General features: G+C 46.1%; 1 protein-coding gene across 1 annotated transcript in view; it reads left to right on the top strand.

Moving 5' to 3' along the window:
- The window catches only part of ftsj3 (FtsJ RNA 2'-O-methyltransferase 3), a 150,262-nt gene that overhangs the window by 122,864 nt on the left and 14,716 nt on the right, over positions 1–12,682 (top strand). Inside the window, exons 17-18 of the mRNA XM_070890930.1 lie at positions 1,447–1,541; positions 12,511–12,613. Of these exons, the coding sequence (XP_070747031.1) occupies positions 1,447–1,541; positions 12,511–12,613 (198 nt within the window). The remainder of the gene's footprint in view (positions 1–1,446; positions 1,542–12,510; positions 12,614–12,682) is intronic.

Genomic DNA, 12,682 nt, shown 5'->3' with positions numbered 1-12,682 from the left:
TTCACTGGAGTTCAGAAGAATGAGAGGGGACCTCATAGAAACGTTTAAAGTTCTGATGGATTTAGACAGGTTCGATGCAGGAAGAATGTTCCCAATGTTGAGGAAGTCCAGAACCAGGGTAAGGGGTAAGCCATTTAGGACCGAAATGAGAAGAAACTTCTTCACCCAGAGAGTGGTGAACCTGTGGAATTCTCTACCACAGAAAGTTGTTGAGGCCAATTCACTAAATATATTCAAAAAGGAGTTAGATGAAGTCCGTACTACTCGGGTGATCAAGGGGTATGGTGAGAAAGCAGGAATGGGGTACTGAAGTTGCATGTTCAGCCATGAACTCATCGAATGGCGGTGCAGGCTAGAAGGGCCGAATGGCCTACTCCTGCACCTATTTTCTCTGTTTCGAAAGTGGGGACACACTGTCGGGGTAAAGTAGAGGGAGCCCTACACTGTATCTAACCCGTGCTGTACCTGCCCTGGGAGCACTCGATGCTGACACTGGGTATAAAGTGGGGACACACTGTCAGGGTAATGTAGAAGGAGCCCTACACTGTATCTAACCCGTGCTGTACCTGCCCTGGGAGCACTCGATGCTGACACTGGGTATAAAGTGGGGGACACACTGTCGGGGTAAAGTAGAGGGAGCCCTACACTGTATCTAACCCGTGCTGTACCTGCCCTGGGAGCACTCGATGCTGACACTGGGTATAAAGTGGGGACACACTGTCGGGGTAAAGTAGAGGGAGCCCTACACTGTATCTAACCCGTGCTGTACCTGCCCTGGGAGCACTCGATGCTGACACTGGGTATAAAGTGGGGGACACACTGTCAGGGTAATGTAGAGGGAGCCCTACACTGTATCTAACCCGTGCTGTACCTGCCCTGGGAGCACTCGATGCTGACACTGGGTATAAAGTGGGGACACACTGTCAGGGTAATGTAGAGGGAGCCCTACACTGTATCTAACCCGTGCTGTACCTGCCCTGGGAGCACTCGATGCTGACACTGGGTATAAAGTGGGGACACACTGTCAGGGTAATGTAGAGGGAGCCCTACACTGTACCTAACTCGTGCTGTACCTGCCCTGGGAGCACGCGATGCTGACACTGGGTATAAAGTGGGGACACACTGTCAGGGTAATGTAGAGGGAGCCCTACACTGTATCTAACCCGTGCTGTACCTGCCCTGGGAGCACTCGATGCTGACACTGGGTATAAAGTGGGGGGGGGGGGGCACAGACAGTGATCCTTATTTACAGGACCCACGCTCCAGGGTCATTCAGCAGCCAGTAACACTTAGGCACAGGACTCTGTCTCCAAACCAAATCCCTTTCCCGCAGTCGGGTGACATTTACTGACTGACCGATTCAGCGGGCGTGCTCTCCACACTGCTGTTGCTGCCCGTTGCCAGTACTGAGCCTGGGCGTGACATTTGCTCCTTTCCCCCCGCCAGTGATATTCAACTGATGAAACATAAGGGCAGCAAAGGGAACAGACAGACACTGGATGAAAGCGACACCTTCGAGGTGGTGCCAGTGGACAAGTCAAGTAAGTGAGATAGAGTGTGTGAAAACATCCCGGCAGTAACTCATTCCCGGGTATCTGTTGTTTTATATATAAACCCCTCGAACCCCTCGATTAGATTCCAGTCTGTAACTCACTCCCGGGTATCTGTTATTCTATATATAAACTCCCCGAACCCCTCGATTAGATTCCAGCCTGTAACTGACTCCTGGGTATCTGTTGTTCTATATATAAACCCCCGAACCCCTCGATTAGATTCCAGCCTGTAACTCACTCCCGGGTATCTGTTGTTTTATATATAAACCCCCTGAACCCCTCGATTAGATTCTAGCCTGTAACTCACTCCCGGGTATCTGTTATTCTATATATAAACCCCCCGAACCCCTCGATTAGATTCCAGCCTGTAACTGACTCCTGGGTATCTGTTGTTCTATATATAAACCCCCGAACCCCTCGATTAGATTCCAGCCTGTAACTCACTCCCGGGTATCTGTTGTTTTATATATAAACCCCCTGAACCCCTCGATTAGATTCTAGCCTGTAACTCACTCCCGGGTATCTGTTATTCTATATATAAACCCCCCGAACCCCTCGATTAGATTCCAGTCTGTAACTCACTCCCGGGTATCTGTTATTCTATATATAAAGCCCCCGAACCCCTCGATTAGATTCCAGCCTGTAACTCACTCCCCGGGTATCTGTTATTCTATATATAAACCCCCCGAACCCCTCGATTAGATTCCAGCCTGAAACTCACTCCGGGTATCTGTTATTCTATATATAAAGCCCCCGAACCCCTCGATTAGATTCCAGTCTGTAACTCACTCCCGGGTATCTGTTATTCTATATATAAACCCCCCAAACCCCTCGATTAGATTCCAACCTGTAACTCACTCCCGGGTATCTGTTATTCTATATATAAACCCCCGAATCCCTCGATTAGATTCCAGTCTGTAACTCACTCCCGGGTATCTGTTATTCTATATATAAAGCCCCCGAACCCCTCGATTAGATTCCAGTCTGTAACTCACTCCCGGGTATCTGTTGTTTTATATATAAACCCCCGAACCCCTCGATTAGATTCCAGCCTGTAACTCACTCCCGGGTATCTGTTATTTGATATATAAACCCCCCGAACCCCTCGATTAGATTCCAGCCTGTAACTCACTCCCCGGGTATCTGTTGTTTTGTATATAAACCCCTCGAACCCCTCGATTAGATTCCAGCCTGTAACTCACTCCGGGTATCTGTTATTCTATATATAAAGCCCTGAACCCCTCGATTAGATTCCAGCCTGTAACTCACTCCCGGGTATCTGTTATTTTATATATAAACCCCCCGATCCCCTCGATTAGATTCCAGTCTGTAACTCACTCCCGGGTATCTGTTGATTTATATATAAACCCCCCGAACCCCTCGATTAGATTCCAGTCTGTAACTCACTCCCGGGTATCTGTTGTTTTATATATAAACCCCCCGAACCCCTCGATTAGATTCCAGTCTGGAACATCACTCCCGGGTATCTGTTATTCTATATATAAACCTCCGAACCCCTCGATTAGATTCCAGTCTGTAACTCACTCCCGGGTATCTGTTATTCTATATATAAACCTCCGAACCCCTCGATTAGATTCCAGTCTGCAACTCACTCCCGGGTATCTGTTATTCTATATATAAACCTCCGAACCCCTCGATTAGATTCCAGTCTGTAACTCACTCCCGGGTATCTGTTATTTTATATATAAACCCCCCGAACCCCTCGATTAGATTCCAGTCTGTAACTCACTCCCGGGTATCTGTTGTTTTATATATAAACCCCCCGAACCCCTCGATTAGATTCCAGTCTGTAACTCACTCCCGGGTATCTGTTATTCTATATATAAACCTCCGAACCCCTCGATTAGATTCCAGCCTGTAACTCACTCCCCGGTTATCTGTTGTTTTATATATAAACCCCCCGAACCCCTCGATTAGATTCCAGTCTGTAACTCACTCCCGGGTATCTGTTATTCTATATATAAACCCCCCGAACCCCTCGATTAGATTCCAGCCTGTAACTCACTCCCGGGTATCTGTTATTTTATATATAAATCCCCCGAAACCCTCGATTAGATTCCAGTCTGTAACTCACTCCCGGGTATCTGTTGTTTTATATATAAACCCCCCGAACCCCTCGATTAGATTCCAGTCTGTAACTCACTCCCGGGTATCTGTTATTCTATATATAAACCCCCCGAACCCCTCGATTAGATTCCAGCCTGTAACTCACTCCCGGGTATCTGTTATTTTATATATAAATCCCCCGAAACCCTCGATTAGATTCCAGTCTGTAAGTCACTCCCGGGTATCTGTTGTTTTATATATAAACCCCCCGAACTCCTCGATTAGATTCCAGTCTGTAACTCACTCCCGGGTATCTGTTATTCTGTATATAAACCCCCGAACCCCTCGATTAGATTCCAGCCTGTTACTCACTCCCGGGTATCTGTTATTCTATATATAAACCCCCGAATCCCTCGATTAGATTCCAGTCTGTAACTCACTCCCGGGTATCTGTTATTCTATATATAAACCCCTCCGAACCCCTCGATTAGATTCCAGTCTGTAACTCACTCCCGGGTATCTGTTGTTTTATATATAAACCCCTGAACTCCTCGATTAGATTCCAGCCTGTAACTCACTCCCGGGTATCTGTTATTCTATATATAAACCCCCACGAACCCCTCGATTAGATTCCAGTCTGTAACTCACTCCCGGGTATCTGTTGTTTAATATATAAACTCCCGAACCCCTCGATTAGATTCCAGCCTGTAACTCACTCCCGGGTATCTGTTATTTTATATATAAACCCCCCGAACCCCACGATTAGATTCCAGCCTGTAACTCACTCCCGGGTATCTGTTGTTTTATATATAAACCACCCGAACCCTTCGATTAGATTCCAGCCTGTGACTCACTCCCGGGTATCTGTTATTCTATATATAAACCCCCCCCGAACCCCTCGATTAGATTCCAGCCTGTAACTCACTCCCGGGTATCTGTTATTTTATATATAAACCCCCCGAACCCCTCGATTAGATTCCAGCCTGTAACTCACTCCCCGGGTATCTGTTGTTTTGTATATGAACCCCTCGATTAGATTCCAGCCTGTAACTCACTCCGGGTATCTGTTATTCTATATATAAACCCCCGAATCCCTCGATTAGATTCCAGTCTGTAACTCACTCCTGGGTATCTGTTATTCTATATATAAACCCCCTGTACCCCTCGATTAGATTCCAGCCTGTAACTCACTCCCGGGTATCTGTTTTTCTATATATAAACCCCCGAATCCCTCGATTAGATTCCAGTCTGTAACTCACTCCCGGGTATCTGTTATTCTATATATAAGCCCCCCCGAACCCCTCGATTAGATTCCAGTCTGTAACTCACTCCCGGGTATCTGTTATTTTATATATAAACCCCCCCGAACCCCTCGATTAGATTCCAGCCTGTAACTCACTCCCCGGGTATCTGTTGTTTTGTATATAAACCCCTCGAACCCCTCGATTAGATTCCAGCCTGTAACTCACTCCGGGTATCTGTTATTCTATATATAAACCCCTGAACCCCTCGATTAGATTCCAGCCTGTAACTCACTCCCGGGTATCTGTTATTTTATATATAAACCCCTGAACCCCTCGATTAGATTCCAGCCTGTAACTCACTCCCGGGTATCTGTTATTTTATATATAAACCCCCCGAACCTCTCGATTAGATTCCAGCCTGTAACTCACCCCCGGGTATCTGTTATTCTATATATAAACCACCCGAACCTTTCGATTAGATTCCAGCCTGTGACTCACTCCCGGGTATCTGTTATTCTATATATAAACCCCCCCCGAACCCCTCGATTAGATTCCAGCCTGTAACTCACTCCCGGGTATCTGTTATTCTATATATAAACCCCCTGTACCCCTCGATTAGATTCCAGCCTGTAACTCACTCCCGGGTATCTGTTATTCTATATATAAACCCCCCGAACCCTTCGATTAGATTCCAGCCTGTAACTCACCCCCGGGTATCTGTTATTCTATATATAAACCCCCCTCGAACCCCTCGATTAGATTCCAGCCTGTAACTCGCTCCCCGGGTATCTGTTATTTTGTATATAAACCCCTCGAACCCCTCGATTAGATTCCAGCCTGTAACTCACTCCGGGTATCTGTTATTCTATATATAAACCCCTGAACCCCTCGATTAGATTCCAGCCTGTAACTCACTCCCTGGGTATCTGTTATTCTATATATAAACCCCCCGAACCCCTTGATTAGATTCCAGTCTGTAACTCACTCCCGGGTATCTGTTATTCTATATATAAACCTCCGAACCCCTCGATTAGATTCCAGCCTGTAACTCACTCCCCGGTTATCTGTTGTTTTATATATAAACCCCCCGAACCCCTCGATTAGATTCCAGTCTGTAACTCACTCCCGGGTATCTGTTATTCTATATATAGACCCCCCGAACCCCTCGATTAGATTCCAGCCTGTAACTCACTCCCGGGTATCTGTTATTTTATATATAAATCCCCCGAAACCCTCGATTAGATTCCAGTCGGTAACTCACTCCCGGGTATCTGTTATTTTATATATAAACCCCCCGAAACCCTCGATTAGATTCCAGCCTGTAACTCACTCCCGGGTATCTGTTGTTTTATATATAAACCCCCCGAACCCGTCGATTAGATTCCAGCCTGTAACTCACTCCCCGGGTATCTGTTGTTTTGTAGATAAACCCCTCGAACCCCTCGATTAGATTCCAGCCTGTAACTCACTCCGGGTATCTGTTATTCTATATATAAACCCCTGAACCCCTCGATTAGATTCCAGCCTGTAACTCACTCCCGGGTATCTGTTATTTTATATATGAACCCCTCGATTAGATTCCAGTCTGTAACTCACTCCCGTGTATCTGTTGTTTTATATATAAACCTCCGAACACCTCGATTAGATTCGAGTCTGTAACTCACTCTGGGGTATCTGTTGTTTTATATATAAACCCCCGAACCCCTCGATTAGATTCCAGCCTGTAACTCACTCCCCGGGTATCTGTTATTCTATATATAAACCCCCCGAACCCCTTGATTAGATTCCAGCCTGTAACTCAATCCCGGGTATCTGTTATTTTATGTATAAACCCCCCGAACCCCTCGATTAGATTCCAGCCTGTAACTCACTCCCGGGTATCTGTTGTTTTATATATAAACCCCCCGAACCCCTCGATTAGATTCCAGCCTGTAACTCACCCCCGGGTATCTGTTATTCTATATATAAACCACCCGAACCCTTCGATTAGATTCCAGCCTGTGACTCACTCCCGGGTATCTGTTATTCTATATATAAACCCCCCACCGAACCCCTCGATTAGATTCCAGCCTGTAACTCACTCCCGGGTATCTGTTATTCTATATATAAACCCCCTGTACCCCTCGATTAGATTCCAGCCTGTAACTCACTCCCGAGTATCTGTTATTCTATATATAAACCCCCCGAACCCTTCGATTAGATTCCAGCCTATAACTCACTCCCGGGTATCTGTTATTCTATATATAAACCCCCCGAACCCTTCGATTAGATTCCAGCCTGTAACTCACTCCCGGGTATCTGTTATTCTATATATAAACCCCCCGAACCCCTCGATTAGATTCCAGCCTGTAACTCACTCCCGGTTATCTGTTATTCTATATATAAACCCCGAACCCCTCGATTAGATTCCAGTCTGTAACTCACTCCCGGGTATCTGTTATTCTATATATAAACCCCCGAACCCCTCGATTAGATTCCAGTCTGTAACTCACCCCCGGGTATCTGTTATTCTATATATAAACCCCCGAACCCCTCGATTAGATTCCAGTCTGTAACTCACTCCCGGGTATCTGTTATTCTATATATAAACCCCCGAACCCCTCGATTAGATTCCACCCTGTAACTCACTCCTGGGTATCTGTTATTCTATATATAAACCCCCGAACCCCTCGATTAGATTCTAGCCTGTAACTCGCCCCCGGGTATCTGTTATTATATATATAAACCCCCGAACCCCTCGATTAGATCCCAGCCTGTAACTCACTCTCGGATATCTGTTATTTTATATATAAACCCCCCGAACTCCTCGATTAGATTCTAGTCTGCAACTCACTCCCGGGTATCTGTTATTCTATATATAAACCCCCGAACCATTCGATTAGATTCTAGTCTGTAACTCACTCCCGGGTATCTGTTGTTTTATATATAAACCCCCCGAACCCCTCGATTAGATTCCAGCCTGTAACTCACTCCCGGGTATCTGTTGTTTTATATATAAACCCCCCGAACCCCTCGATTAGATTCCAGTCTGTAACTCACTCCCGGGTATCTGTTATTCTATATATAGACCCCCCGAACCCCTCGATTAGATTCCAGCCTGTAACTCACTCCCGGGTATCTGTTATTTTATATATAAATCCCCCGAAACCCTCGATTAGATTCCAGTCGGTAACTCACTCCCGGGTATCTGTTATTTTATATATAAACCCCCCGAAACCCTCGATTAGATTCCAGCCTGTAACTCACTCCCGGGTATCTGTTGTTTTATATATAAACCCCCCGAACCCGTCGATTAGATTCCAGCCTGTAACTCACTCCCCGGGTATCTGTTGTTTTGTAGATAAACCCCTCGAACCCCTCGATTAGATTCCAGCCTGTAACTCACTCCGGGTATCTGTTATTCTATATATAAACCCCTGAACCCCTCGATTAGATTCCAGCCTGTAACTCACTCCCGGGTATCTGTTATTTTATATATGAACCCCTCGATTAGATTCCAGTCTGTAACTCACTCCCGTGTATCTGTTGTTTTATATATAAACCTCCGAACACCTCGATTAGATTCGAGTCTGTAACTCACTCTGGGGTATCTGTTGTTTTATATATAAACCCCCGAACCCCTCGATTAGATTCCAGCCTGTAACTCACTCCCCGGGTATCTGTTATTCTATATATAAACCCCCCGAACCCCTTGATTAGATTCCAGCCTGTAACTCAATCCCGGGTATCTGTTATTTTATGTATAAACCCCCCGAACCCCTCGATTAGATTCCAGCCTGTAACTCACTCCCGGGTATCTGTTGTTTTATATATAAACCCCCCGAACCCCTCGATTAGATTCCAGCCTGTAACTCACCCCCGGGTATCTGTTATTCTATATATAAACCACCCGAACCCTTCGATTAGATTCCAGCCTGTGACTCACTCCCGGGTATCTGTTATTCTATATATAAACCCCCCACCGAACCCCTCGATTAGATTCCAGCCTGTAACTCACTCCCGGGTATCTGTTATTCTATATATAAACCCCCTGTACCCCTCGATTAGATTCCAGCCTGTAACTCACTCCCGGGTATCTGTTATTCTATATATAAACCCCCCGAACCCTTCGATTAGATTCCAGCCTATAACTCACTCCCGGGTATCTGTTATTCTATATATAAACCCCCCGAACCCTTCGATTAGATTCCAGCCTGTAACTCACTCCCGGGTATCTGTTATTCTATATATAAACCCCCCGAACCCCTCGATTAGATTCCAGCCTGTAACTCACTCCCGGTTATCTGTTATTCTATATATAAACCCCGAACCCCTCGATTAGATTCCAGTCTGTAACTCACTCCCGGGTATCTGTTATTCTATATATAAACCCCCGAACCCCTCGATTAGATTCCAGTCTGTAACTCACCCCCGGGTATCTGTTATTCTATATATAAACCCCCGAACCCCTCGATTAGATTCCAGTCTGTAACTCACTCCCGGGTATCTGTTATTCTATATATAAACCCCCGAACCCCTCGATTAGATTCCACCCTGTAACTCACTCCTGGGTATCTGTTATTCTATATATAAACCCCCGAACCCCTCGATTAGATTCTAGCCTGTAACTCGCCCCCGGGTATCTGTTATTATATATATAAACCCCCGAACCCCTCGATTAGATCCCAGCCTGTAACTCACTCTCGGATATCTGTTATTTTATATATAAACCCCCCGAACTCCTCGATTAGATTCTAGTCTGCAACTCACTCCCGGGTATCTGTTATTCTATATATAAACCCCCGAACCATTCGATTAGATTCTAGTCTGTAACTCACTCCCGGGTATCTGTTGTTTTATATATAAACCCCCCGAACCCCTCGATTAGATTCCAGCCTGTAACTCACTCCCGGGTATCTGTTGTTTTATATATAAACCCCCCGAACCCCTCGATTAGATTCCAGTCTGTAACTCACTCCCGGGTATCTGTTATTTTATATATAAACCCCCCGAACCCCTCGATTAGATTCCAGCCTGTAACTCACTCCCGCGTATCTGTTATTCTATATATAAACCCCCCGAACCCCTCGATTAGATTCCAGCCTGTAACTCACTCCCCGGGTATCTGTTGTTTTGTAGATAAACCCCTCGAACCCCTCGATTAGATTCCAGCCTGTAACTCACTCCGGGTATCTGTTATTCTATATATAAACCCCTGAACCCCTCGATTAGATTCCAGCCTGTAACTCACTCCCGGGTATCTGTTATTTTATATATGAACCCCTCGATTAGATTCCAGTCTGTAACTCACTCCCGTGTATCTGTTGTTTTATATATAAACCTCCGAACACCTCGATTAGATTCGAGTCTGTAACTCACTCTGGGGTATCTGTTGTTTTATATATAAACCCCCGAACCCCTCGATTAGATTCCAGCCTGTAACTCACTCCCCGGGTATCTGTTATTCTATATATAAACCCCCCGAACCCCTTGATTAGATTCCAGCCTGTAACTCAATCCCGGGTATCTGTTATTTTATGTATAAACCCCCCGAACCCCTCGATTAGATTCCAGCCTGTAACTCACTCCCGGGTATCTGTTGTTTTATATATAAACCCCCCGAACCCCTCGATTAGATTCCAGCCTGTAACTCACCCCCGGGTATCTGTTATTCTATATATAAACCACCCGAACCCTTCGATTAGATTCCAGCCTGTGACTCACTCCCGGGTATCTGTTATTCTATATATAAACCCCCCACCGAACCCCTCGATTAAATTCCAGCCTGTAACTCACTCCCGGGTATCTGTTATTCTATATATAAACCCCCTGTACCCCTCGATTAGATTCCAGCCTGTAACTCACTCCCGGGTATCTGTTATTCTATATATAAACCCCCCGAACCCTTCGATTAGATTCCAGCCTGTAACTCACTCCCGGGTATCTGTTATTCTATATATAAACCCCCCGAACCCTTCGATTAGATTCCAGCCTGTAACTCACCCCCGGGTATCTGTTATTCTATATATAAACCCCCCGCGAACCCCGCGATTAGATTCCAGCCTGTAACTCACTCCCGGGTATCTGTTATTCTATATATAAACCCCCCGAACCCCTCGATTAGATTCCAGCCTGTAACTCACTCCCGGTTATCTGTTATTCTATATATAAACCCCGAACCCCTCGATTAGATTCCAGTCTGTAACTCACTCCCGGGTATCTGTTATTCTATATATAAACCCCCGAACCCCTCGATTAGATTCCAGTCTGTAACTCACCCCCGGGTATCTGTTATTCTATATATAAACCCCCGAACTCCTCGATTAGATTCCAGTCTGTAACTCACTCCCGGGTATCTGTTATTCTATATATAAACCCCCGAACCCCTCGATTAGATTCCACCCTGTAACTCACTCCCGGGTATCTGTTATTCTATATATAAACCCCCGAACCATTCGATTAGATTCTAGTCTGTAACTCACTCCCGGGTATCTGTTGTTTTATATATAAACCCCCCGAACCCCTCGATTAGATTCCAGCCTGTAACTCACTCCCGGGTATCTGTTGTTTTATATATAAACCCCCCGAACCCCTCGATTAGATTCCAGTCTGTAACTCACTCCCGGGTATCTGTTATTTTATATATAAACCCCCTGAACCCCTCGATTAGATTCCAGCCTGTAACTCACTCCCGCGTATCTGTTATTCTACATATAAACCCCCCCGAGCCCCTCGATTAGATTCCAGTCTGTAACTCACTCCCGGGTATCTGTTGTTTTATATATAAACACCCCCCGAACCCCTCGATTAGATTCCAGTCTGTAACTCACTCCCGGGTATCTGTTATTCTACATATAAACCCCCGAACCCCGCGATTAGATTCTAGCCTTTAACTCACTCCCGGGTATCTGTTATTCTACATATAAACCCCCGAACCCCGCGATTAGATTCTAGCCTGTAACTCACTCCCGGGTATCTGTTATTCTACATATAAACCCCCGAACCCCGCGATTAGATTCCAGTCTGTAACTCACTCCCAGGTATCTGTTATTCTACATATAAACCCCCGAACCCCGCGATTAGATTCCAGTCTGTAACTCACTCCCAGGTATCTGTTATTCTACATATAAACCCCCGAACCCCGCGATTAGATTCCAGTCTGTAACTCACTCCCGGGTATCTGTTATTCTACATATAAACCCCCGAACCCCGCGATTAGATTCCAGTCTGTAACTCACTCCCAGGTATCTGTTATTCTACATATAAACCCCCGAACCCCGCGATTAGATTCCAGCCTGTAACTCACTCCCAGGTATCTGTTATTCTACATATAAGCCCCCGAACCCCTCGATTAGATTCCAGTCTGTAACTCACTCCCGGGTATCTGTGTTTCTGTATATAATCCCGCTCCCCGAACCCCTCAGTTATCTCTGACGGATGTGGGAAGTGGAGAACTGGCCAGAATTACAGTTCCGATGGTGTCGGTGATGCTGGTTTTGGCATTGAGCGCTGTGCTGGTGCCGTTCCGTGTTATTCTGTCGGCAAGCCCCGGTGATTGAAACGGGGGCAACGGTAACGTGCCACAGAGAAGTCCTCCTGTCAGAGAAAGAACCCGCGACGTATTCATTCTCCTGTCTTCCCCCCCCACCCCCATCCCCACATCGCAGTGAAGAGAGCGCGGGTCCTGGATCCCGAGGGACTGGCGTTGGGCGCCTCTATTGCCACGTCGAAGAGGAGAACCCGGGAGCTAATCGACGACTCGTTCAACAGGTAACGGCACGTGACTTACTCGGATGTGCTTCTGCCGAGGGTTTTCCAGCCATCATCCCCTCCCTCCCT

The sequence above is a fragment of the Pristiophorus japonicus genome, chromosome 9 (genome assembly GCF_044704955.1).
Source record: "Pristiophorus japonicus isolate sPriJap1 chromosome 9, sPriJap1.hap1, whole genome shotgun sequence".
Lineage (NCBI taxonomy): Eukaryota > Metazoa > Chordata > Chondrichthyes > Pristiophoridae > Pristiophorus > Pristiophorus japonicus.
Note: the sequence above shows the minus strand (reverse complement) of the source record. Positions and strands in the feature narration are given on the sequence as shown.